This window comes from Hoplias malabaricus, chromosome 1 (assembly GCF_029633855.1).
Source record: "Hoplias malabaricus isolate fHopMal1 chromosome 1, fHopMal1.hap1, whole genome shotgun sequence".
In the NCBI taxonomy this organism is placed as follows: domain Eukaryota; kingdom Metazoa; phylum Chordata; class Actinopteri; order Characiformes; family Erythrinidae; genus Hoplias; species Hoplias malabaricus.
This window is the reverse complement of record NC_089800.1, coordinates 72,183,502-72,210,371: the sequence shown is the minus strand read 5'-3', so window position 1 is coordinate 72,210,371 and position 26,870 is coordinate 72,183,502. Positions and strand designations below refer to the sequence as shown.

Here is a 26,870-nt window from a genome sequence, read left to right as displayed (position 1 = left end):
CAAATGTCAGAAGTATGCTTACTTGTCTACAGCTTCATTGAATGCTTGATACAACTCAAAACATATGCATTTCTGCTACTCAATAATATTAAGAATTATTAACTAATTTAACCATAAATTGATTCAGTGTCTGTGCTAAGGTGCCAGTCCATCACAGGGCAGCACACACTCACACCTATGGACACTCCTGCACAGTCCACCTTCCAACGTGTGTTTCTGCACTGTGGGAGAAAACACCAAACTCCTCAGGGCAGTGACCCGATGCGAGTCTCAAACCCACAGCCCCAGGACCATGTAGCTATGTGACAGAGACTCTACCTGCTGGGCCACCATTCCTTGCACTGAAATAAATATGAACCTGAAATAAACACATGAACCTGCCCTATTCACTTAAAGCAGTGAAACCCAGACCATACGCCGTCTGAAAACTTCAGACATCATGCTGCATAAAGTCATAACATTTGAGTTCAGTTAAATCTCTCATATCTAGCTATTTTTACTTAAAACCACAAACAGGACTCAGTTCAGTCTAAACTTTACAGTTTCACAAGCTCAAAATAAGAAGTTGTTGAAAATAATTGAATTATTTAATTGAGTGAAACTTTTCATTATATTTAAGTTAGAATCACTCAGTCCAGTTAATTACTTTGAACATTAGGGTTTACAAAGTACTGTTTATGCCCACATGTGTGTGTGTGTGTGTGTGTGTGTGTGTCTGAGCCAAATGAGGAAATGTCAGCCGAGCTACAACTGACCCCTGCATCACCTCTAAATGTTTTTAGACTTTTCTTCATTCCACACAGCTTTAAAATAACATCAAATCAACACCACACACACACACACAGTCATAAAGTTTGAGTTCTCCCTGTGCTTAAGTAAAATATTTAAAGTTATTTTTAAATACTCAGTTTAAATGGGTTAAATCCGGGATGTGTTTAATTCATTTTTATTGCATTTGTAACAAGCTAAAGCACTTTAAACATATAGAAATTATTAATTTTATTGCAGTTTATATTCAAAATTAAGTTTATTTGATGGAAAATGTAGGTAAATTACTGAATTATGAAATTAATTTACTTTAGAGTAAATATCATAGTAATTTAGCGATTTAATATATTTGTATATTAATATATTTATATTTGTGAATATAAAAACAATAATTTAAAAATGTCCAGAAACTCTAGATTTAACAGGATTTTATTTACTATGAAATATTAAGTTACTCATTTATATTTCAGCCATTCATATTTACTTCCTAAACAACCATCCTTTATTGTGACTCTGATCAGTAACACAGTGATCTAAAGACCATTACTGTCAGTTTACTGGGAGTAATCTGGGGTTTATGCTCTGTTTCTAATAAACTATTATCATTTTAGTGTGGGTGTATGTGTTATTTGACAGGCTGGGTGATGCAAAGCACACCGACACCCACAAATACACAGCATTACACACAGCTGCTTCTGGCCAAACACACACAGAATTTAAAACCAGAGCCAACCACAGCTATTACTGCTCACACACACACACACACACACACACACACACACACACACACACACAGTCTTCCCAGCAACAACCTCCCTCTCTTTCTCTCTCTCTCTTTGTTCATTTATGAATCTTCCAAACGGTGTTGTGGTTAAGGGGGAGTGGTTTACATTTTTTAATGATAATTTCACATAATAATCTGACTCACCCAGAATTCCTCATTCATTCATTCATTCATTGTCTGTAAGCGCTTATCCAGTTCAGAGTCGCAATGGGGCCGGAATCACTGGGCACAACACACCCTGAAGGAGGCACCAGTCCTTCACAGGGTGACACACACTCACGCATTCACACCTACAGACACTTTTGAATCGCCAATTCACCTACTAACATGTTTTTGACCGTGGGAGGAAACCGGCACACCCGTCTCGTCTGAGCTGCTGCATCTTGAGGTTACTGAGCAAATCAGCTTTTTATTTCCGTATTTAATGTTTAATCAGTCACATAACCCAGAAATGTAACCCTTGACACACTGCAGCTTGAAAACAAGTGTGTTTCACATAGTTGACACTTTAATAAATCCCCAACATAGCTCATATATGGCCTGCCCCCCAGCTGACATCGCTCCCCGTGTCCAGGCCCAAACCCAGTACTCTGACACTTTTATAAAAATATAACAGCATCAAATGGGCAGCATGCGCCGGGTCGAGAGGATATGGGCGCCACATTCCTCCTGAACCCACAGAGCTTAGAGTGATGTCATACAGTGGAGGGGGAGCACAAGATTATCACCTCGCTGTGAAACATTCCTGTAGTACAAGTGTGTGCATGTGTGTGTGTGTGGAGTGTCGGAGACAGAGAGAGAGAGAGAGAGAGAGAGAGAGAGCTGTCATGTCACATGGATAAACAGCAGTAGTTTGCAGGTTACCCGGAGAAAGTGAGAGAGAGAGTGAGTTATGGAGAGAGGAGATTATCCGATTCCACATGAGTGGGATGGTGTGAGAGTTACAGAATCTCAGCAATGAGCTCTAGTGCTCACTTTATCAATCTGCCACTCCACCATGAAGGGAAAGTCCAACCAACAATTTAAAATTCCACAGAGACGCGAGTAATACGTTTAGTGTAAAATCTACTGCAGTCTGACGAGGGTTTATTACCGGACTGAACCAGAACTGACCTCACCTTCTTCATGTGATCCACCCTCCGTGATCTACACCCTACATATCTGTAATGTCCAGCTCAGCAGGCACACACAACCCCACACAGATATAACAGATTCAGCTTGGGTTCTCCAGAGTAGAGGCGTCTTGGCCATGGAAAGGGACAAGATGCAGGTTCACAGATGCTGCATTCATTACACAGCTAGCTCAGTGAAATGTTTAAACCTCTAACTTAATGGCCTTTTGAGTGTGTAACACACTGCAGCTTTATAAACAGTAATGACTAGTTGTTTTAAAAGACCGTCTCCTCGGTTTCTGAATTCTCTTCAAGAGTGTTTTGTGGTGAATTTGCCGTGATGTTGCACAGAATGAAATATGTATATAACATAGTGTTTTTCTGCTGCTTTTTTTTTTACAGGAATGCCCCCAAGTATGAGCCTCTCCTCTTCTGGACAGACTTCACACTAAATGTGGGAAGATTCCTGGTGTTCTTTGATTAATTCTGAGCCTCACTCCAGCTGATCCCAGAGCTGTCAGACAGAGCTCTGTTCCCGTGCAGAAACTTCTCACTCCTCCGGTAGCTCTACCGCTCTCTGTCCAACACCTGGCATTGGACACTAAGTCATTTCACATCTGTGTCCACGAAAACCCACTGAATTCACCGATTACAAGATAGAGGGGTGGGGGGTGACAGATGTGTGTGTCCTGAAGACCCCTGGCAGTGAGAGGAGGGTAACGTCACCCCCCAGGGTCACTCATCTCTCAGTGGAACACTCCGCTGAGATCACCCCTCTCGTGGTTTAAATATAAACACCACCTGTCAGAGGACCCCATGACTGTGGGGGGGAGGGGGCAGGGGAGTGGGGTCTCACACTGGAGGGAGGGGGGGTGTCCTGGACCTCATCCCAAAGATACGTCTCTGTCTGACCACGTACAGTCTCCACACCGATGGCCACAGGGGAAACACACTGCAGGACCAGGGTCTGATGATGTCAATCTGCTGTGCTCTGATTGGTGGATGTTACTGTGGCTTTGATGTTAATAGAAATTTGTGGGGTTTTTTCTCCAATCTTTTTCTTCATTATTCATTTCTACATTATTTATTTGTTGTGCCCATGTCCCCAGGAATGAGTTATACACACACACACAGCTTCATGGAGAGATGTGTAGAGGCAGAACAAATGAAAAGATGATTAAAAGTCTCTTCCATTGATTTTTCTTTCTTTCCTGCTTTCTTCCATTCTTTCAGTGCAGATGTAAAGCTGTGGCTTTGTAATGACTTTGTATTCTCCACAGTTGTATAATGAAAGATTACAGAGATCCCCCTCTCCTTCTGGAGAAAAGAATGTAATGAACACAACTGGACTTTAACACCACTGCTAAACCTTTAAAGACACACTAAACTGTTTGTAGCTTTATTGACAGTAATGTTCCTGTACTGTACCTTTAATTCTGAGAATATAGAGTAGATTCAGAAAACCAGCTCATAATCAACCCCAGTAAACACTGTCATACACCACCAGGAGATACACTACAGATATTAGATTTTCTCACAACCATAATATTTTCTCATTTTCTCACTCTTCTACCTCACACACTTTAATCCGTGCATGGCTCAGGAACACACACTAAAGTGACATCTACTGGACAATAGACCACATCACAACACACTTAGACCAAGATTTAAAGGGGATGTCCTCCCGTTTATCAAGTGTCCATAATTAATGTTAAGATCTGATCTGATCTCTGTTGTACAAAAGCCTACAAAGTCAGAGTTATTCACAGTGACAGTGAATTTAACCAAATGTCCACCTCTTAAAGATCCAGATGTTGAGTGTTAAAATGATTTTAAATAACTTTATGATGTGAGGCATTATTGTGTCACTTTCTCTTTATGCAGGTAATGTTGAGAGCTACTGTAAGACCTCCCTTAGCCTCTAGGCGCTATAGGTGGTGTTGTCATTACAGCAGGTGTATGTAGCTTGTAGCTACTTTGTGGCTATTTTGTAGAGTTGCAATTACTCACTGTAGCCCATCTGTTGCTGTATGATTCGTCACTCTACCCCATCCGACAGTGGAAAGAAACCACCATTGGTTCTCCTTTCTCAGGTGTTGACAGTGTTGTTCATGATGGTGTTGATGATGTTGTTCATGATGGTGTTGACAGTGGTGGTGATGATGATGTTGGTGTTCAAGACGGTGTTTCGTAACAGTGTTCAGAATGGTTTTCATGGTCATGTTGAAGGTGGTGTTTGTGGTGACATTCCCAGTAGTGTTTATGGTATTGTTAGAAATGTATTAGTCACAGTGGTGTTATTGAGGTTTTTATATACATGAATGTCATGGCTGGATTCAGAGGGTTTCTCCAATCAAAAACATCTGGACAGTTGCAGCTGTGTGATCAGAAACTGATTCTGGCGATCACAGACTATCACACATCAACAGATGAGCTATAGTCTCTAACTGTACACCAGAAAAGTGGAGTTAAAGAAGGGTTTCTGATATAAAGTGTTGGCAATGTATACAGTGTCAAAACAGCATTGAGAGAGTTCTTTTACAAGCTTTAATGTGTTTTGCATCAATATATTTATTTTTCAGACATCCTTGCTTTACTGCAACAACAGACTGAAACATCTTCAAGGTTTGTTGCGCTATAAAACCACAGTGACTGACTTTTATATATTTATTTACGTTTGTCATTTTTGTTTATATGCATGTTTAACTGAGTAATTGGATCAGACGATTGAATGTGTGAGAAGACAATTTAGATATTAATTGTCTTTGTATTTTCTCTAAATCCACATGCTGACACACTAGACAAAATCTAGTGAGCGGTCTAACTAGAGAGCATTTACGTCACAGTAAGCCCGCTCCTGACACGTAGGCTGTTTAGATACCTCATTATGATGTCTAGTAAGATATCTTAATTTGTCCGAATTTAAAGCAGCATCAAACCCTTTCTTAACCGCGAAGGCAATCCCAGGATGCAACCCAAGAACTCTTCGCTCTTCTTCCAGAGCAAAAACACTTTAAATCGCGAAAATCACTGGAAGATTAGAATCCACTGCGCTGAAACGCGGAGGCTACACTATGGAGTCAAAAAAGGGTCCAAAAGGTTTTGAATTTGTAAAACAATACTCACAAATGTAACGGACTTTGTAACTGCTTTTGAACAACTACAAACACGCAAAACTAAAATGTACTGGAATGCACAGATTTAAAACAACAACAATAATAACTTAAAATCACAAATCTGTAAAAAAAAAAAAAAAAAAAAAGATTTGCATTTGTAAATCAAATGTTGTGAATGGGTGAATCAGTACCTTCTCAAACGGCTTAAAAAGTGCAAGAGCAACCTTTTTAAGGTTCCAAATGTGACCGTGGGAGTTTTTGAATGAGGTGGAAAAAATCCACATATTCGCCTTCTCTGCTGCGTGTGCGAATCTCTTTTCGCAGTTGCGGATTTAAGACCTTGTTTTGACGGCCAATTGATGGACCAATAAGAAAGCTTTAGCTGGACCAATCAGATCGTGAGGTTGGTTTAACCAGTCGGAATCATTGAATCATTGATTTGTTTCTGTCAGCCATAGCGCTTTTCCACCAAATGAACTCCGGTTCTTGAACCGGTTCCGTTCCTGATTATTGGAACCTTGGTTCTTTCCAGTGAACATTTTAAGCCGTTTGAGAAGGTACTGATTCACACATTCACGACACTTGATTTACAAATGCAAATCTTTTTTTCATATTTGTGAATTTATATTATTATTGTTGTTGTTGTTGTTGTTGTTTTGTAATGACTTTGTATTCTCCACAGTTGTATAATGAAAGATTACAGAGATCCCCCTCTCCTTCTGGAGAAAAGAATGTAATGAACATTTGTGCATTCCAATACATTTGTGGATTTTTGTTTTACGTGTATGTAGTTGCTCAAACGCAGTTACAAAGTCCGTTACATTTGTGAGTATTGTTTTACAAACTCAAAATCTTTTTGACCCTTTTTGACTCCATAGGACACTAGCCACTGAGGTTAAAAAAACACCGGTTGCATGCGGAGGGCAGGTACAAGACAAGACGCAAGTTTTCTCTAACTGAGGCGTCTCAATAATCTGCCTCAGACGACCATTGTCTACTTAAACAGCTGTCTACGGAGTCAGTGCCTTCATAGGCAGCCCACTAGGTTTTGGAACAGACCACATATGTACAAGTGATCAAAACCATATGATGATAAACATATATTTAGTTCATAAAAATGAATCTGTTAAAAAATGCATATTCTGAATCAATAGTGCACAACCAGGTTTTACCTTTTTTAATCAAACTATCAGCAATTGATCTAAACTGTTTGAGCTCATTCAGAGTTCTTTAGGGAGTGTTGGTGAAACGTAATTAGTCTAGGCGATGAACCTTGGAAGCTAGTATGGAGCAGTATTAAAATATCCTCAATTTATTTAGGGTGACCAGACGTCCTCTTTTACCCGGACATGTCCTCTTTTTTAGACTTAAAAAAATGTCCGGGCGGAATTACACAAACGTCCGGGATTTTGTTTTTCTAGAGCTTACACAGAACTTCGAGAAGCGTTTCGTTCACAAACTAGTCCCGCCCTCCCCTACTCCGATTGGTTCGCTTGAGTGAGAAGGGGGCGTGGTGAAGTAGCCTAAAATCTTCGGATTGGACGGTCTGACTGTAGAGCTATCGTTATTGGTCGATAACCTTCTCTGTAAACAGTTAATTGGTCAGTCTGCACGTCAGTAGTCCTAGTTTACATCAGGCAAAGCTCATGTACCTACCCTCATCTCAAGCAGCTATGCTGAAATGTAAATATAAGTTCTCGGATGAATTAAAATAGAAATTCGTCACATCAGGGTTTTTTTTTGTCACTGCTGAAACATGGTGCAGTGACAAATCTCACCTCCCCGTCCTGATTTCATTCCCCAAGGACCCTCAAAACCATTCATTCATTATCTGTAACCACTTGTCCAATTCAGGGTCGCAGTGGGTCCAGAACCTACCTGGAATCATTGGGCGCCAGTCCTTCACAGGGCAACTCACACATTCACACCTACGGACACTTTTGAGTCGCCAATCCACCTACTAACGTGTGTTTTTGGGCTGTGGGAGGAAACCAGAGCACCCGGAGAACACACCAACTCCTCACAGACAGTCACCCGGAGCGGGAATCGAACCCACAACCTCTAGGTCCCTGGAGCTGTGTGACTGCGACACTACCTGCTGCGCCACCGTGCCGCCCCCTCAAAACCATAGGAGGTGAAATCAGGATGGTGAGGTGAGACTCGAAACCACAGCGGAGTGAGTGAAGACTGAGGAGTTGCTAATGTTTATGCCCTTGTAAGCACATGCCTGACTGTAGAAATGTGTTTGTTTAGTCACTTCGTTTCATTTCAACAACAAATAAGATGTTGCATGCAAAAAAGAATAAAAATAAGATGTGGAGACATCTGGTTCATATCACTGCCACTGTAAAGAAATCTGCAGAAGTTTCTCGGCAATCAACTGTCTCACATCAAACTCCTTTGAATGACAGCGTCTGGGAAAATTAGTGCAATTCTGCTTCCAGAGTAGTCAGTAAACTGCTGTGGTTTCCCAGACGGGGATTAAGCCTAGCCCTGGACTATACAGCATTTTAAATTTTGATCTTCCTTTGAAAGGAGGATACAGTCAAGGACTAGGCTTCATCCTTCTCTGGGAAACCACCCATGAATGATATTATTGGACTGTCAGTGTGTGTTGTTGGATTTTGTTGGCATTAGTGGTGTTTGGACAAACACTGTATGATGTTAATAAACAGATGCTTACTTCGCTACAGTGCTTTCCTTTCTCCCTGAAATCTCTGTTTGCACCTCCTCATGTCAAAAGTGGGTGGGTTTATTTTGATTTTAGGCACTCCCAGTGTTCAAGCCCAGTGGTCCCAGTGTGGACGTATTCATTTCCGCTTCTCTCCCCAGCTCTGTGCCTCTGTCTCTGAGTGTATCTCCCCAGCTCTGTGCCTCTGTCTCTGAGTGTATCTCCCCAGCTCTGTGCCTCTGTCTCTGTGTTTATCTCCCCAGCTCTGTGCCTCTGTCTCTGTGTTTATCTCCCCAGCTCTGTGCCTCTGTCTCTGTGTTTATCTCCCCAGCTCTGTGCCTCTGTCTCTGTGTTTATCTCCCCAGCTCTGTGCCTCTGTCTCTGTGTTTATCTCCCCAGCTCTGTGCCTCTGTCTCTGTGTTTATCTCCCCAGCTCTGTGCCTCTGTCTCTGTGTTTATCTCCCCAGCTCTGTGCCTCTGTCTCTGAGTGTATCTCCCCAGCTCTGTGCCTCTGTCTCTGTGTTTATCTCCCCAGCTCTGTGCCTCTGTCTCTGTGTTTATCTCCCCAGCTCTGTGCCTCTGTCTCTGTGTTTATCTCCCCAGCTCTGTGCCTCTGTCTCTGAGTGTATCTCCCCAGCTCTGTGCCTCTGTCTCTGTGTTTATCTCTCCAGCTCTGTGTGTCTCTAGAGACTTTTGTGTAGAATCCCTCAGACCACAGCTCAGAGGACAATATGGCAGAAATGCGGGTTGCCCCAGTGGCAGCTCAACAGCAGAGGGCGTTGTTAGTTCACCTTGTCCTTCTCCCACTGCCTTGGCTTGTGTGTGTGTGAGAGAGAGACACCAGTGAATAACTTGCCCACATCTGGGCAAGTGTGTGTGTGACAGACAGACAGACATACCAGAACAGACCAAACCAATGAATGACTTGCCCACATCTGGGCCACCTGCAGTTCTCTTACGGCGTTGATACTGGCGTTGGAATTAGGGCGCTGACTCAGGGTGAGTCTTGCTCCCTCGTCGCATAACAGTCTTTAATGAGCGAATTCATCGATTCAGGGTTTCCAATGTCACAAACCTAAGTAACCAGTCCTGTAATCCTCCCGGACGGGGCAAACAGCGGTCGGGAAAGTGTAGACGGGCTGGGACTATTTGCATTCATAGATCTCCAAGTACTAAACGAAGGCACATTATAAGACTTGCATCTCGGCCACTTTTTAAGGCATTACATAATTTTCACTTGGAAATGACTTGATACAAAATGTGTCAGAATTAATAGGTACGTAATTATAATGAACAGAGATGCATTTTGGGGGCGTTAATCGATTTACCGGAGGGGACTTTTAAATTGTGGTTTCATTCCTGTGGTCATACTTACGTAGTATAGCCTGAAGTAATGAGGGAAAAAAGTACTATTGACCAATCCCAGCGCAGGACGAGGGAGCTCTGTACTCGCCAGTCAATCACAGTGGAAAAGGCGGGATAATTATTACGGAGCAGCCAATCACAAAACTGCAAGGGCGGGACTTGACGGAAAACGGGTGTGGAAAGGAGACTCATCCCGCCATTGTGTGGTGGAACCTTAAAAGCTGTGAAAGAGGGAGAATCGCAGAGTGAGCTTTAACCGAATAAAAACGGACTTACAGAAAGAAACGAGCTTTAAATAAACAGCGGGGGGAGAGAAATGTCAGCCAGCAGCCTTCTAGAACAGGTAAAGAGAGGCAGATTGTGAACATTTATTAGGGAAAAGGAAAAGGAAAAAAAATCCCCGCGTAGGCCCTCAGTATAACACAGACACATTAACACAGAAATATATTTTACTTTTTTTATTTTATTTTTTCCCTCTCATAACTCAAACCTTCATGAATCACCTGGACCCAATCCAGAGACCGAAAGGCCAAGGGAACAAAGGTAAGAACTGAATCATTCCTCTATATCTTTTCATTTTAAAGCTCTGTTAGAAACTTTGCGGTGCGCGTGCCATGCTAATGCTAGCCTGACGTTAGCTCTAGGCCTCAGCTCTGATTTTGTCGCGTTTTTAATTCAAATAGGCATTTAGCTCAGTTCCAGCTGTGGTCAGTAGCGATTTTAAAGAATACTGCAACACTCCGATGTGGTTTCTGTGTCGCCGAGACGCTTGTTAAAACCAGTCCGAGGGCTGGGTGTTGTTCAAATTTTCCGTTCCACCTTAAAAGAAGCCTGAGGCACCCGAGTGGAATGGAAGCGCTGCACTATTTAAGGTGGAGTGGAGAATTCGAACAAGAAGCTGCGAAGCGAATTTTTGCCCCGTGTTTTCTCGGACGTTATCAGTTATCAATAGAGGAGGACATGACGGATTAGAGATTGGAAATAGTCTTTAATTCTGTTATAAATAATAATAATGTTGTGTGAGGTGAGCGCTGAGCGGGAGCGGCGTGGTGAGCGCCTCAGGCCGCGGTGTTAAAGTATCAATAACCACAGGACTCTAGGAATTCACTGCTTTATTATAAAATAAAGGAGCTTAAGTGAAACATTAGTGTAAATACGGGCATTTTAACTCGCAGGACATGTGATCCAGATATGATATAAACACCTGTTTTCAGCAGGCTGTTTTTGTGATGTCACAAGTACATGTTACATAATTTTATACTGAAGTTCGACCACCCATGTGTTTTACTCTTTTCTGAACAAAGATAAGAAAACAATTTATGCCCATTTTTAAGGAATAATGGCTGTTTTCATGTAATAAATATATTCCATAATAAACAAAGCAGGATATATCTTAGTCTAGCCAGATAACTTAAACCCAAGCCTGTCCAATAGAAATAGACATCAAACATGAGAGAGGGTCTTACTGGACAGTCTAACGGAGAAATCCTGCTTTGTGGAGCAGCAGGCAGACATCTCCAGTGCAGGAGGGAGTCTTGCTGAAAGGCCTTTCTGCTGTGGATGTTAAGGGAGGAGAAACCCAAGTTCCTTTACTCCCTGTTGGTACAAAGCCTCTAAACATCGACCTCTGTCTCCAGCCTATGTCCCTAACATGTAGGACATGGTCACCCTCTTCTATCTTTCTTATTGGGCTTTTTTTTATTATAACATTAAAAAATACATTGAATGGGTCACATCTTAAATATTTGTTATCGTTGCTTATGGGCTGAGGGGACAACTTTGAAAACTCTCCTGAGTGTCTTACATACTACTGCATATTTCACATGCCTTAGTCTTCATTATTTAAACTCCTTTAAAACCACATGTCATAAGTCAGTGTTGTACGTGTGATTTCACCTTTTACAAACGTTAGATTTGTTTGTGTACAAGATGCTGTTACGTGCTTTAATAACTATTTGTCTGAGGCTTTCTGCCAGATCCAGTGTGTGACGTGCCTTAATTAATCTTCCACTGAAAGTATTTTTGCTTCAGTAAAACAATGACTAGCAAATTTTCATTTCCTAAAAACAAACTGAGTAGGACAGATGTGGGATTTAAATACAGAGTAATTCTAGTGCTGCAGGGGAACATCTTCATCTGTCCAGTGTCTGTTGGCACAGGGACTGTAGAGTACAACTTTTTTAAAATCAGACTGGTCTAAAATTGAGTGAAACCTCAGGTCAGTTGTGACAAGGTCACGAAGCATAGAGATTTAATCTCTGCCGTGTGTCTTTAGCTGTTGGTATGTCGTTTCACTTGTAGCCCTTAAGTGAACTTTTAGAAGAGGAAGAAAGAAACCACAGCAGGTAGAGGTTTTGATAAGCCGCAAATAGAAATTTGGGAAGTCAGTCTTATGAGGTAACTTGTCTATGATGCACTTAAGGCAAAGGCTTGTTTGCCTTGATTTTGGGTTTACGCATAAAACGCAAAATGTGGGGTCTGGAGAGGTTTTGGCACAATCTTTATTTTATGTTTAGTTATTTTCCAGATGTTTAAACCAATTGATGTTAAATAAATAAAAATTGTTTACTGCAGGTAGCAGAAAAACAATTGTAGATTGTGTAACTCTTTTACAGACTTATCATAAAATTGTGTGGTCTGACATCTATGTATTTTTACCTTTCAGTGCAAAACGGAGCTGTTACCCAAAAGGAGACTCTAAATGATGATGAGTTTGAACCTTATCTGAACGCTCAGCCCAGACAGGTAGGTCCTGTTACACTCCAGACAATAGAGGGAGCTCAGAGACTCACCTGTCCCAGCCCTTCTTTCATTGCCTATTATCCTCCCTAATTGCGCCCTGGTCACAGTGCTTTTGTTTCCCGAGTTGAATGCACTGTCAATGTGTTTTTTGTCATGTTATTGTCCGTCAACAGTTCAGAAAGTGCACAGAAATGTTTCCAAAGCATTGAAGGAATAAACTGTGTTTATATGATGGTGAGGTAACTTTAAACGCATCTTTAGTGGCAGGTGGTGGGTGGGGAGTTCTGATTGTGATGATGTTTTACCCCTCAGTACATAACTCTTTGTAATTTGTGGGGGAAAAGGTGCAGAGACAAAGGCTGGGTTTTAAACGTTAAATATCTCAATTGGTTCTGTATTTTGCATGTTACAGTGTTGGATAATGTTTAGAGAAGCTTTAGTTAAGTTTATGTTCTCAGTTTTCTGTGAACTACTTTGCTGAAAGAAGACATGATAAACGTCTTGTCCTTTTCAGAGCAGTCCTTTGCACAGACTCTGTACCTTTTTTAGTAACCAGCTCTTGTTTCTATGAAAAATGGATGAAGTAGTTTTTATGAAGAGAAATAGATTTTATTGTGCTAATTATATTAAGCATAACATTAGAAGTTATGGCCTAATATGGACAGCATAATACAGATAATACCTTTCGACCCCATCTTTTCTCTGGTACACATGAATGTGCACCCTTGTTGTAATTTCGATGGAATCAAATTCATCTTTTAAAAAAATAAAAAATAAATAAATAACAGGATGCAGCAGCCCGTCTGCCCTCATGACTCAGTGATGCTATTGGGTGGTCTTTCTTATGAGGGGAAAAATGGGACACAGTGGGGAAATAAAGGGGCCAGTATTCCTCCTGTCAAAGGAATGCTGCATCTCTTTGTAGTGAATCTGTGCCACTGTGTTTTTCTCCCTCTCACATGGGGCTGATTGCTGATGTGTAAATATGCCCAGGCTAAAAACACAGCCACTCTGAGTCTGCTTAGACAAGACCACGCCATTGGGAGGGTCCCTGTCGGGTATAGACCCATAAGACCCATAGTTTGCATGCTTAGTTTTCTCTGAAATGTGTATCTGGTAAAATTCATCAGTAGGTTGTGAAGTGTGTGGAGCAAATCTATTATATGATTATAAAACAGGACTGTGTCCAGCTTTTGATGCCCTCTGATATGCATTTTATGATTTGTTATTCTGAAATAAAAGCACAGTTTATCTTGTTTTAAAGGATCTCATTTCTAAACACACTTCATTTTTCTCTTGTTCACTCTTTCTGATTGTGTGTACTACGCCACAGGAAGGATTTCCTCATTGTAAAGGCAAAATAACACCTCAAATGTATAAAAGTGGTGTGAAATGACAGAAGCCTAATTAGTTATGCATAATTGATGGATTTGACCAAATCAAAAGTAAATGTGCATGGGCTCCTCAATTGGCTTTAATTTTAATTCAGTGCTAACATAGGAAGTGTCACTGGAATCAAGTCCAAGAAAGCAGCCAGAGTGATGTTTCTTTGGATATGTAGTAAAATGAAGGGAGTTGCTGCGTAACTGTAGGTCAGTCCTCATGTATGAGAGGGAGGGATGGATAGATACTGACCATAAATAACACCCATCACAGTAAAAAGTGGATGAGGGAGGAACGTCCTGTTCAGTAAACAGAAGAGTTGTACTTATGGTTTATGCTGAGATGCACACAGGTCACTGTCAGGGTGAATAATTATAAAATGTGGGGTGGGGCGGGGCGTGGAAAGTTGCAATGTTGTACAGCACTTATGTACATGTATATATATTTATTTGTAAACCCAAAACAACTAAAGATTAATGTTTTTGTCCTTCACAGAGCAATGCCTATACGGCCATGTCCGACTCCTACATGCCCAGCTACTACAGCCCCTCCATAGGATTCACATATTCGCTGAATGAAGCGGCATGGTCCACCGGTGGCGATCCCCCGATGCCTTACCTGGCCTCTTATGGACAGCTTAGCAACGGGGAGCATCACTTTCTCCCGGATGCAATGTTTGGTCAGTCGGGGGCACTGGGGAGCAACCCTTTCCTGAGCCAGCACGGTTTCAACTTCTTCCCCAGCGGCATCGACTTCTCTGCCTGGGGGAGCAGCAGCTCTCAGGGACAGTCCACTCAGAGTTACGCCTATGCGCCAAGCTCTCTAGGAGGTGCGGTCATCGATGGACAGACCCCGTTTGCAGCCAACGAGCCCCTCAACAAGGCAGTAGGGATGAATAGTTTAGACCAGGGCATGGCAGGGCTGAAGTTGGGTCCCCCAGGGGGCGATATGACACCTAAAGTTGTCGGGTCTGGCCCTCTGGGGCAAGTTTCGGCAGCTCCTGCCATGCCCGCGGCTTCCATCCCCCCAGCGAAAGTGGCATCGTGGGCTGACATCGCCAGCAAACCGGCAAAACCCCAACCCAAGCTCAAGACCAAGGGTCTCGGAGGAACAAACCTTCCACCACCGCCAATAAAACACAACATGGATATTGGGACTTGGGATAACAAGGGGGCGATGCCCAAAGCGGCGACTCCTCAGCAAACGACCGTGCCTGCTAATGGGCAGCCACCCAATCAGGCGTCTCCTCAACCTGGCACCATGGCTGGGGGCATGCCACAGCTTCCCATGACCAACGGACAGCTGTTGACCCCGGGCGGTCAGATTTTGCAGCATCCACAACATCCCAATGGCCAGCAAAACCTGGTCCAACATCCTCAGCTTTCTCAAGGCCCGACTCCTCCAGCTCCTCAACAGCAAGCTCAGCCGACCCGCTGGATCCCCCCACGCAACCGTGCCAACGGATTTGGCGATGCAGTGGGTGGCGCAGGGGCTGGACCTGGACAGTCGCCGCCCAACGCTGGGATGGGTGGTCTTTCTGTGCCGTTGGAGCCTCATCCGGTTCTTGAGAAGCTCCGTTTGGTGAACAACTACAACCCGAAGGAATTTGATTGGAACCTGAAGCAGGGTCGCGTTTTTATCATCAAGAGCTACTCAGAAGATGACATACACCGCTCCATCAAGTACAACGTGTGGTGCAGCACGGAGCACGGAAACAAGCGTCTGGACGCGGCTTACCGTTCCCTGGGAGCGAAAGGCCCGCTTTACCTGCTCTTCAGCGTCAACGGAAGCGGCCACTTCTGCGGCGTGGCGGAGATGCGGTCGCCAGTGGACTACAATACTTGTGCTGGCGTTTGGTCGCAGGACAAGTGGAAAGGGCGCTTTGACGTGCGTTGGATCTTTGTCAAGGACGTTCCCAACAGCCAGCTGCGGCACATCCGCCTGGAAAACAACGAGAACAAGCCTGTGACCAACTCGCGTGACACACAGGAGGTTCCCCTCGAGAAAGCACGGCAGGTGCTCAAGATCATCGCCGGCTACAAACACACCACCTCCATCTTCGATGACTTCTCTCACTACGAGAAGCGCCAGGAGGAGGAGGAGAGTGTGAAAAAGGTAAACAAGAAATAAATCTTCAATTAATAAACTGTAGAAGATTCTGTTGAAGCATGTCGTCATGGTCAGTGGTGCTTCAGCTTTCAGGAAATCGGTCTGAAGTGTTGTCCCAGCGTGTGTATTGGTCTCATATTTCCACTCTTCGGTTCCTAAACTCAAGTGTTTATATAGTGTTTTGAAAGTGATACCTAGCTGTTCCTCAGTTATCAAAGATAACACTTGGGGGGTTGTGTTTAAATGATAATTGTGAGTGTAGGAAAGTTGGCACATTTTGTGAAAAACACTTAAGGAAAGTTTAGTAAATTTGCAAAGAAATGGCTTGGTTTCCTCCAGAGGCTCAGCTGTGGTAATTTTCCCCTGGGATTCTGACAGAAATTGTCAAATATGTCAAACCAAGAACAGTTTACCTTTTAATGAACTACATTTACTGTCATAAGGAATTTATAGAAAATGTTTTCTAAATGCTCCAGGAGGTTTAAGGATTAAACCCAGGGGTCATAAACTTTATCTGGGAGCAATATGTAAATCAGTAAATACAGGGAATAGATTGTGTCTGGGTTTGATTGTTTTCTGCTCTTAAAACAGCTAAATGTCTTTCTGATGGGTTGATCGAAAGTGCTAAACTGGTCACTGTTCAGTGTGTATGTATGTATATATGTGTCCTTTTTTTTTTATTATTTTTTTTTTTTCCCCCCCCTTAATTTTATAGTGTTCTGCTTAAGATTTCCTGTTCCTGTAAGGCTTAAGGATTCCTGTTTACTGTATGACGAGATTTAATATCAGTTTAAAGATGTGGTGCAATGAAATAAATAAATGTTGTGGAAGAAATGTCTCAGATGAGTTGGAGAAAGAATGGAGGAATTGTTCAGTATACTCTTCCTTCATCTATTCAGATGGTCATTTTGGGGTTTTCTGTTTTTACACCTCAGGGGAAAAGAGCATCACTTTTAGGAAAATACAGGTTTTGGATTTCTGGAGATTTAAGGCCATTACTTCAGAAGCATTCTGTGCACTCCAAATTTTCTCTTTTTAAATATTTAAACATTAAAACACAAATCACTTTGCTCTGAGGTGAACTGCCCTGGACAAATGGCGCTGTTCTGAGTTTCCCAGTGGGATGTGGTGTTTGACGAGTGTTGAGTGTGAGCACCACATTGTCACTTTTTTTGTGGAAATTTGATAAGAGTTGAGAGCGGTTTCTGTGCTGAAAGCTGTGGCCGTGCTTTGGCTGACCTGATAAAATGCAAAAAACGCTGATTACATAAAAATGAGTTTGTCCACTTTCTCTCCAGTTGTGCTAGTTGTCATTGACCAGCCATGTTTTTAGAAAAAAAAATGGTGAAGGCTTTCTCACTGCAGGGTTCCTATTTGACTCATCCGTTCCTCTTCTCCATCAGGTAACTCTGGTCCTGGAAGCGGGTTCTTGTTTAGTCCATGTTGTCTCGTGGCTTAGAGCAAGCCGACTAAACCGTGGCTTGTAAACCTTGCAGAGCGCTGATTGTCCAAGAGGGGTTTTTTGAGACAACGTTGAAAATACATTTCAGTGGGGAGCTATGAGAGTGGAACACCGTCCGGTGTGGTCCAGTAGAGTGGGTACCATGTAGTGGAAAGGTGCAGTTTAGTATGTTGAAGGCCTGTTACGTTCTCCAGAGGAAAGGGGTCTATATGTTTTCCCAATCAAAATTTTGTAAGCAGAAAACAAGTCTGTAGTTGAAATGGGATTTATAAATTAAATGAATTAGACTTCAAAATCTACAGTTAAATTAAAATATGGCCCATTTTATTTTCCCGAATAAAGGTACTGAGAGGGATCATTGAGGTTCCACCATAAACCTCGCTCTCTCTCTTTCTGTCTGTGTTTAATTTGAAAGGGCTCTGATCGTACTTTGTTAGTTGGCTGTTAAGGGGCATTTAGGCTTGTAGTTTTTTCCAGACCAAAGCAGAAAATTATATTAGTGTTTTAGTCAGGCATCAAAAAAGAGAAAAAAATTAAACAATTTCGACGCTTTAAATAAATGACACCAGAGTGAGTCAAATCAGACTTTTTTTTAATCAAACTGAATTAATCAAGTGTGAATGCACCTTTAAGCCTGTTTTACACATGAACTTTTGAGAATTTCTAGAGAAACTCCGGAGTGTCGGGTTCGGAAATGTACCTGAGCTGTTGTTCACACATGCGTCGCACTGTGGGAAATTTCCGCACAAGAGACATGCACTTGCAGCTGGAGATGCAACACGTGCTTTAGGTGTGGGGGCATAGCATGTGCAGCATTTCCAGGAGAAACACTGAAACATTTCCCACTCTGTTCTCACATGCACTGACTCTGACATTGGGGAAGAATGTTCTGGAATATTTGTGGATCACTATGCAGGTGTGAAAGGGGCTTTAGTTTCAGCATCCTGTATCTCCAGTGGGTGTTACTGTCAGCGGAGAAATGCTGAATTTTTGGCTTCAAATATCCAGCTTTAAGTGTAGTCTTCATTTCCATAACATTGAACAACATAAGTGAACATTGCTCTTTTATCCCACCCCTGATGAGTTTTTTTCTATTGTTTTTCTTTCGCTAGTTAAGAATTTAAAGTTTCTGCACTTTCATGTTCACACTCCTGTACATTCTGCTTTTAAATTGCTTTGATTTTATACACATTTCTTTCTAAGGTTTTTCTGGTGTTTTACTGCAGGTTTACAGCTGTGTGTTTGTTTTTACCTGTGCAGGTGGAGGTGCAGGGCAGCGATCCATACTCGAGTAACCCCAGCCGGAGTCACTACAGACTGCAGGTAAAACCTAATAATAAAATATCTTCATCAGTATTTCTGATCCTGGTGTGATCACCTACTTGGCAAAAAAACATTTAAAACACTTACTTCAGAGAAATTACTCCAGTTTGAATCTAATCTGAAATGTAAGGTCATTTAGTGGTTAGTTACAGTCGCATGAATCACCTCCTTTTTATATATTTTTTTTTTTTAAGTTAGATGAGCTTTTTCTGTTCTTAAAGTTTTTATTAAATTTAAACATATTGGGAACACAGTATAAAATGTTCCCTGTGCTGTTTGCTCAGGCCGAATCATGCAATAAAATGTGCAGAAACGTGTGCAGGCAATGTTTAAAATTAGTCAAATCAACAAAACATACCATTAAATACAGAGGAGGTTTTGGGGAGGATAATTAAGTTTATTTGCAGTTCTCTAGGCTGTACACTTCGTACCCTGCCTTTATAAAATATGGAAAACATTAGCACGCCATGTGCCTCGTAAGCTCAGTGATATCTGCTGCACTGTTTTGTTTTGCTGAGTGGGTGTGCAGAGAAGTAAAAATAACATGGACCGTGAGACTTTAGCTGTAGTTTGCTCTCACTTATAGCCACAGATCCTAAATTAAAGTAGCCTTTTTTGGGCTCTGGTGGAAGTAACGTAATTGTTTCCTCTGTAACACCACAGAGGCAGCAGAAGACCTCAAATCGGGGGGCTTTCCTCCAAGCCAATAGATAAAACCCAGTCATTGGTATTTGGAGATTTGTATGTGAGCAAAGCTCTCAGCTCCTCGATGCAGAGGGGAATGTGAGGGTGGTAACAAGTTGTTGTTTAAAGATTCTCTGTAACTTGTAAAAATGAGATTGTTTAATGTTCCACCAAACCATATTCTAGATTGTGCTTGTGGTTTATGGGACAGGCCTGAATACCTCTCTCTGGATACTTTCCTCCACACAGTCTCCCAGAACTGTTCTAGACTTTACCCGGAGGAGCTGTGTGTGTGAACACAAACATCTGTAATATGGTCCTTGACATTCCCGAGGACTTTACCCTGCCCCCAGTGCACAGTCCGGGGAGTTCCGGAGAATCGTGCTGTATCTCCTGCATGCTGCACAGTCTCCGCCCCCTGCATGAATCACATGAAACATTTCCAGCTGAGAGAACACATCTGACACGGAACATCTCCGTAAAATCTCGAGACCTGATTCTCCAGACCTTTTCTGGATTGAATTTGTGAAAACAACTGTAAACCGTGTTTAATTTTTATTTACCCCCCCCCCCCCCCCTCAGATTTGAGTTTGAGTGACTTACTGATTTTTGTCTCTCGCTCTTTCCTCAGGATCGTCAAGGACGTGTGAAGTAAAAGGCCTCTGCTTTGGGCAAAAGACTGACATGGTCCTGCTCACCGTACATCTTTATCTTTTCACTGATTACACCGGGGAAAGACTTAACTGAGGATTCGAAACGAAAAAAAGAATGAAAGGAAAAAAAAACCTAAATGAAGACTCTTCTCTTGATTTCTGTTGACTTAAAGACTTACTTTGAACTTGTAGTAAAAAGAAAAAGAAATGATTATTCATAGGACTACGACTTAATTCTATAGGATTCTTAGGTGACCATTTCCCTCCTTTTTTCATCCCATCCCAGTTTTGCTGCCTCTTCCTTTCTCCTGACTTTTGTTGTTTTGTTCTCTCTTCCCAATTTTTTTTTTTTTATATAAAACTCATTTGTTTTTAGTCCGAGAGCAAGGCTTGGCCTCTTCCTCCGTAAAATCTAGAGTTTTTTTTAGTGTTGGCTTCAGTCTGTGTGGCAGACGGTGTTTCTTTGTTCGGAGAGACCTCCCCTGTCGGAGTAAGGTCGTGGGGGGGTGTGGCCTGTGCAAAAGTGTCTTTGCCAAAATAAGGAAAACACAGTAAAAATCTGATGTCTCTCCCTTAAAAGTGGAAAAAGAAAAGTGAATGTTCAGGGTTGTTTTGTTTTTGTTTGTTTACCCCCTCCTTGTCGGTCAGAGATGGACAGGACGAGCGGAACCCAGAACTGTTAAGTTTATCCGTTTGGTTTTTATGGTGTGCGGTACCTGGAGGCCGCATTTATGGAAGTCGTTTCCATTTTTCCTCCTTTTCTCTTTGACTTATTTAAAAAAAAAAGGGGGGGGGGGGAGAGTAACAACACAGAATAGTTGCTATGGGCTACATCCTTCATGTCATCCTTTTTTTTTTTTTTTTTTTTTTCCGTCCCCCTCTCCCCTTTTTTCCTGTTTGTTCTTCATTTCTAAAGTCAGCATCGAGGTGGGCCGTGGACCCTCTCTTTCTATTACTCAGTTCATCAAAATAAATGTGGTATACTCAGCAGAACGTGTGTGCATTTTCCCCTTGTTTGACTAAAATATTCCTCGCCGTGCACACTAACCCCATCCCGAATCTCCTGGATCTACCCTTATCTTCCCTTGCTCCCTCATTCCCTTGCTCCATTCACTCAGACGCCTGCGCACTCCACCCACCCGTCCCCTCCTGTAGTATGTTAATGTTGGTGCATTTAAAGGGTCCTACAAAAACTTCTGGCATTGAACAGTGGCGGAATAAAAAGCTGCTAAAAGACAATGTGCTTGATTCTTGTGTTTGGGGTTAAACTGTGCATGGTAGAATGTGTTCTGCACGAGTATCGCATTGCAGTCATTCCAAGTTATGATGAGAAATGTTTTGTAGAGAAACAAGATCTTTACAGTGGAGGTTGTACTAACCAGATGTCACTGTGTCTGTAGAATACACAGCTTTCTCATTGAACCACTGCAGGTTTCACCAGTGAACACTCCATCTGTGTGAACTGGACCAGTCTGGATACTTTTGGACATCTGTGTTTATTCATAATTAAAACACTGTCTTGTCTTTTACCCTTTATCAAATTTAGAAGTTTGTTTGCACCAGGTTTTGTTAGGGTTTATGTAAATGAGGTGAAGCTGTTTTATCTGTGCTTTGCTGAATGCAGGGGGGGCCAATCTGACCCGCAGGTCCCCGGAGGTGTGTGGATTCTGCTGCTCACGTTTCCTCTAAAATCAAGGTGGTACCAGGCAGTTAACTGCAGCTGCTATTTTGGGAAGGCTCCACACTGGCAGTTGGAATATTTGTGTGGACATTTGATGGCACACATCCTTGAGAACAGCAGAGAGGCCAGATATGAAGGTGTGAAGATTGATTCTGGATCACAAGCCTCACACTGACCTAAGTATTGTATGGTGCTCCACTGCATCGTTGCCAAGGGTAGAGGGGCTGTAAACCCTGTACACAACACTGTCTCAGACACAGTGACCTTTGGCTCATGGGCAGCTCCTTCTGTTTTTCCTGTTTATAATTCAAATGTTAAATCTTTGTTTGGTTTAGTTTATGGGGTTTCCAGGTGCTCCTCTAATGACCTTAGTCCCGTCAAGTTTCTGAGCGCTGTGCCTGTGTGTTCTAATCGCATGTGCTCTCTCTTTGTTGCCACAGAGTGCGAACCCCTGTGGGATGGAGGAGAGGTTGGGTACAAGGGGGAGTTTGTGGAAACTTGCTTGTCCTATAGAGATTTTATGAAAATGCACTTTCTTCGCTGAGCAGATCCGCTCTGAAGAGTGTAAGACGTGAGAGATTCAGTGTGAAATGCTCAACTCTGGATAATTTCAGAACTTAATTTTAGTGAATGGAACCAGACGTCAGAGTCTAAAACCTCCTCCCAAAAGACGTCGAAAGGAAAAGTTCTGATCTCACTGTGAAAACTATTTATTGCAGCTTTTTTCCTGTTGTTTTAACATTATCATCGTTCCTGGTCAAACTCAGAGCCGTGTGCTTCTCTGGGGGGCGTGGGCAGTAAATGAAACACTGCTCAAAAGGGCAAGATTTGGAAAATAAAGGAAATCGTTTCCGCTGGAGTTTACAGGTTTACGTCCTGTGTGTGTGACTTTCTGTTGTGCACTCACCTGTCACATTAACAGAAAAGCATCAATTAAAACTCAACGCTGGAGTTTATAGCAACGCAAGGTAAGATTTGGTGTTTTGCTCCTGGGCTCCATCTACAGCACTGTTGTGTGAAGAAGGGGTAGTTTCTTACCCTGCTCCAGAAGTTACATAGAGCAGTCTCTGCAGTGCTGAGCCCACAGAGGCTACACACTCAGAATTAAAGGTACAGTACATGTACATTACTGTTTCTTAAAGGTACAGCTGTGGTGTTAAAGTTCAGTTGTGTTCCCTAAAGGTTAATTACATTCTCTTCTCTATGAGAGTGAAATATTTGTAATCTTTCATTATAGAACCTTGTACAATAAAACAACAGCATAAAAGTCTGGAGATGATACACAATTTAAAAATCTACACTCACCGAAGTTACTGAGGGAATCACCACAGAGACAGTTTTTCTGAGAGAGCTCAGTGGAGCATCGCAATGGGTTTGAAACTAAATTTAAGGTAAAAATATTACCTAGTGCTACTTTAAAGGAGTCATTAATTCATTTTTATTAGCTAAATAGTGACAAGCAATGTTCCTAGAAAGTATGGTTAGGGTTATCCAAGGTGGCGGTGGGTCCAGAGCCTACCCGGAATCACTGGGCGCAAGGTAGGAACACACCCAGGAGTCATCAGTCCACTTACCAGCGCGTGTTTTTGCACCGTGGGAGGAACCGGAGCACCCGGATGAAACCCACGTGGACACGGAGAGAACGTAAAATCTTCAATATTTAAACCAATAGAGAAAATGCAGTGTATTCTTTAATTTATGCATTTTTTATTACTTTAATCTGTTAATAAATGTTACATTCCTGTCAGCTTTTAAAATAACGCTTAAAACAGGTCAGCACATCAGAATAAAACGTATTAAAATCATGCTTAAAAGTGTATGTTCATGTTTGAAAGACTAACAAAAACGTCTTGTTTAATTATCAGGCAGATTTTAATTGTGACTGTTTTTATAAATATGTTTATGATCAATTTTGTAGCATTTTTACAGTGTTGCTCCAAATATGATCTTAGGTGACAAAAACAGCAAAATCGAAAGAAATAGGCTTGGGGTTTTGTCATTTTTAAAGCACTTATAAGCTAAAAAAAAAAAAAAAAAAAGACCGTCAGGTGTTAATTTTGCCCTCAGTGTCTCAGTCTCAGATTTTCTCGGGGAGTGTGGAGTGGAGGCGGCACGGTGGCGCAGCAGGTAGTGTCGCAGTCACACAGCTCCAGGGGCCTGGATTCCCGCTCCGGGTGACTGTCTGTGAGGAGTTGGTGTGTTCTCCCCGTGTCCGCGTGGGTTTCCTCCGGGTGCTCCGGTTTCCTCCCACAGTCCAAAAACACACGTTGCAGGTGGATTGGCGACTCGAAAGTGTCCGTAGGTGTGAGTGAATGTGTGTGTGTCTGTGTTGCCCTGTGAAGGACTGGCGTCCCCTCCAGGGTGTATTCCCGCCTTGCGCCGGATGATTCCAGGTAGGACCGCGACCCTAAATTGGATAAGCGGTTACAGATAATGAATGTGTGTGGAGTGGGACTTCAATAATCCAAAGCTACAGAGGAAATGGCGGCGGGGGGGACTGACTAATCAGGACTGACCAGCAGAGGGCAGTCACATTCTGCTTTTAAACATTTCTACACCCCTAATTGCGCTTTTAAACTCAATGCAGTGTAAATGTAGATCAGATATTCAGAGTTAATTTTCTGTGAGTAAATTAAAATTTTGTAGATTTTAGTTTGTAAGCGCAGAGGGTGAGTCAGAAAAATAGCTCCATTTTTTGAGGTTGCCATTTTGCCATTTTTGTGCGCATCTTAATGTGTTCCCTCACTTTAAAAGTCATTGTCCGATCTCTCAGATTCCTTTAATTCATGTGTTCATTGTGTTTCATTTGTGTCCATTATTTCTCGATTTATTATTATTTTGTGCAAGTGGTGTCATCAGACCAGATTTACTAGAGCACATTCCTCAGTAAAATGTTGCTGTGACCCAATAAATTAACGGCGGTAAAATTAAATTTTTTCCCGGATTCCCACAGAAATACAGAACACTCCACGCACATTCACTACAGGGACTACATTTCCCATAATGCACAAGCGACCTTCCAACAGCTTCAGCTGCTAACGATTTCAGTCAGAGCCTGTTAACTATGGAGAGAGATTAGAAGAAAGAAAAATACATTCTTAAAATTTTAAAAGAAATTCGGCCACACAAGACACAGGTAATGGAAGCTTGGTGTATTTTTATTTATTTATTTATTTTTGATATAGCTGCTTGTAATCATATATCCTCCCAAAATACACATTACATACTAGTAGAGTGACCAGATCTGAGATGGTGATGGGGGGGGTTGACGACTACTGACGTGCAGACTGACCAATTAAATCTTTACAGAGAAGGTTATCGACCAATAACGGTAGCTCTACAGTCAGACCGTCCAATCAGAAGATTTTAGGCTACTTCACCACTCCCCTTCTCACCCAAGCGAACCAAACGGAGTGTGGGAGGGCGGGACTAGTTTGTGAACGAAACGCTTCTCCAAACAAGAAAAAATGAGGACATGTCCTGGTAAAAGAGAACGTCTGGTCACCCTACACACTAAAGCAAAGAGACATTCCCAGCCTTCAGAGAATAACGGTCCGCTCTGACAGACTGACTGACTGTCCCCAAGACAACACGGAGTTTGGTGTGAAATTGCCCCTAGTTCTTACAAATTAAAAAATGTCGAAAAATGTGCTAACTAAACTGCATTTTTGTAGCACAAACAGGGTAAATGATGGGAACGAATTAAGAAAGTGTGGGCACAAATTGTTAAATGCCTAATGCCGCTCTCTTTGGCTCTTATGTAAAATATGCTCATAAATAACCTGCCTCTCCACTGCTGACCAGGTCCATCCCAAAACCCTCGCTCTTTTACACCACATCCTCTGGACCTCATCTCACCTCAGGTCTCCATTCGACTTCCCACATCCATATAATTTCACATAATATATAACTCATATATCACATAATATATAACTTATATAGCCCATAATATATAACTCATATAGCTCATATAATATACATATACATTGCTTATGGTGTTTGGAAGCTCTCTTATCCAGAGCCACTTTCAAAAGTGTTTTATGCAAATATATCCCATATAATATATAAATAATATATCCTATGTAATATATCGTCACTATCCAATTAAAAACATGTAATTCCAAAGTAGTAACTTTACAAAAGGTAAAAAAAATGCGTAATGTTCAGTTGAAGTCAGTGCAAAAATTATTAATTTAGAGTAATTCTGGACCATTTCTATTGGTCATTCATCATACGATTTACACCCAGTGTGAAGGACAGCTGCTGTGTTCAAATGACGTAGTAAACTACACATACACAAACATGGAGATGCAGGTTTTTGTTTGGACTGCAATGATATATATAATGTTTATAATGTGTGTGTGTGTCAGTTCAATTATCTTAAGGTGGTGGTGTCATTTGAGGTCAGGTTCATCCATCAGTTAAAGGTGTCATCACTTCAACTGCTGCACAGTTCAGGACCTCCCCTCATTTAACATTTAAACCCAGCAGCACATAATACCGTGTGTGTGTGTGTGTGTGTGTGTGTGTGTGTGTGTGTGTATGTTTAAAGTGGCACGTGTCTGCCTGAAGCCTTCCCTCCTCACCCGTCTCTCTGTCTCGCTCCCTCTCTCCCAGAGGAACACTCTTGTCTCATGGGACAGTCCAATGACAGTGTTGGGGGATGCAGGAGCTTGGGGGTTATTTGGGGGAGGTTTCGGGGTGAATTTAGGGGTTTCTCAGGGGGGTGGTGAAGGGGAGCATGTGTCTGTAAGTGTCTTTAATGCTCTGTGTCTGCATGGCCTTCCCCCCTTTATATATATATATATATACACACGCACACACACACACACACACACACACACACACACACACATATATATATATATATATATTAAATTCAGAGATTTTACGGTAAATACAGTTATAAGAAGAGACCTGTAATAAACACATGCTACAGTCAAATTTGTAGACACCTGCTCCTTTAAGATTTCTTTAAACTTAAGAGTATTAATAAGTATTTTTCCTTTTTGCTGCA

At 42.0% G+C, this 26,870-nt stretch overlaps 1 protein-coding gene across 1 annotated transcript; it reads left to right on the top strand.

The window, feature by feature from the left end:
• Positions 1-9,992: 9,992 nt before the first annotated feature.
• On the top strand, positions 9,993-21,411 carry ythdf2 (YTH N6-methyladenosine RNA binding protein F2). Its single transcript, XM_066672931.1, has 6 exons — positions 9,993-10,159; positions 10,335-10,359; positions 12,482-12,561; positions 14,437-16,056; positions 18,773-18,835; positions 20,151-21,411. Exons 1-6 carry the CDS (start codon positions 10,133-10,135, stop codon positions 20,172-20,174), a joined length of 1,839 nt encoding a protein of 612 aa, XP_066529028.1. The 5' UTR covers positions 9,993-10,132; the 3' UTR covers positions 20,175-21,411.
• Positions 21,412-26,870: the final 5,459 nt, after the last annotated feature.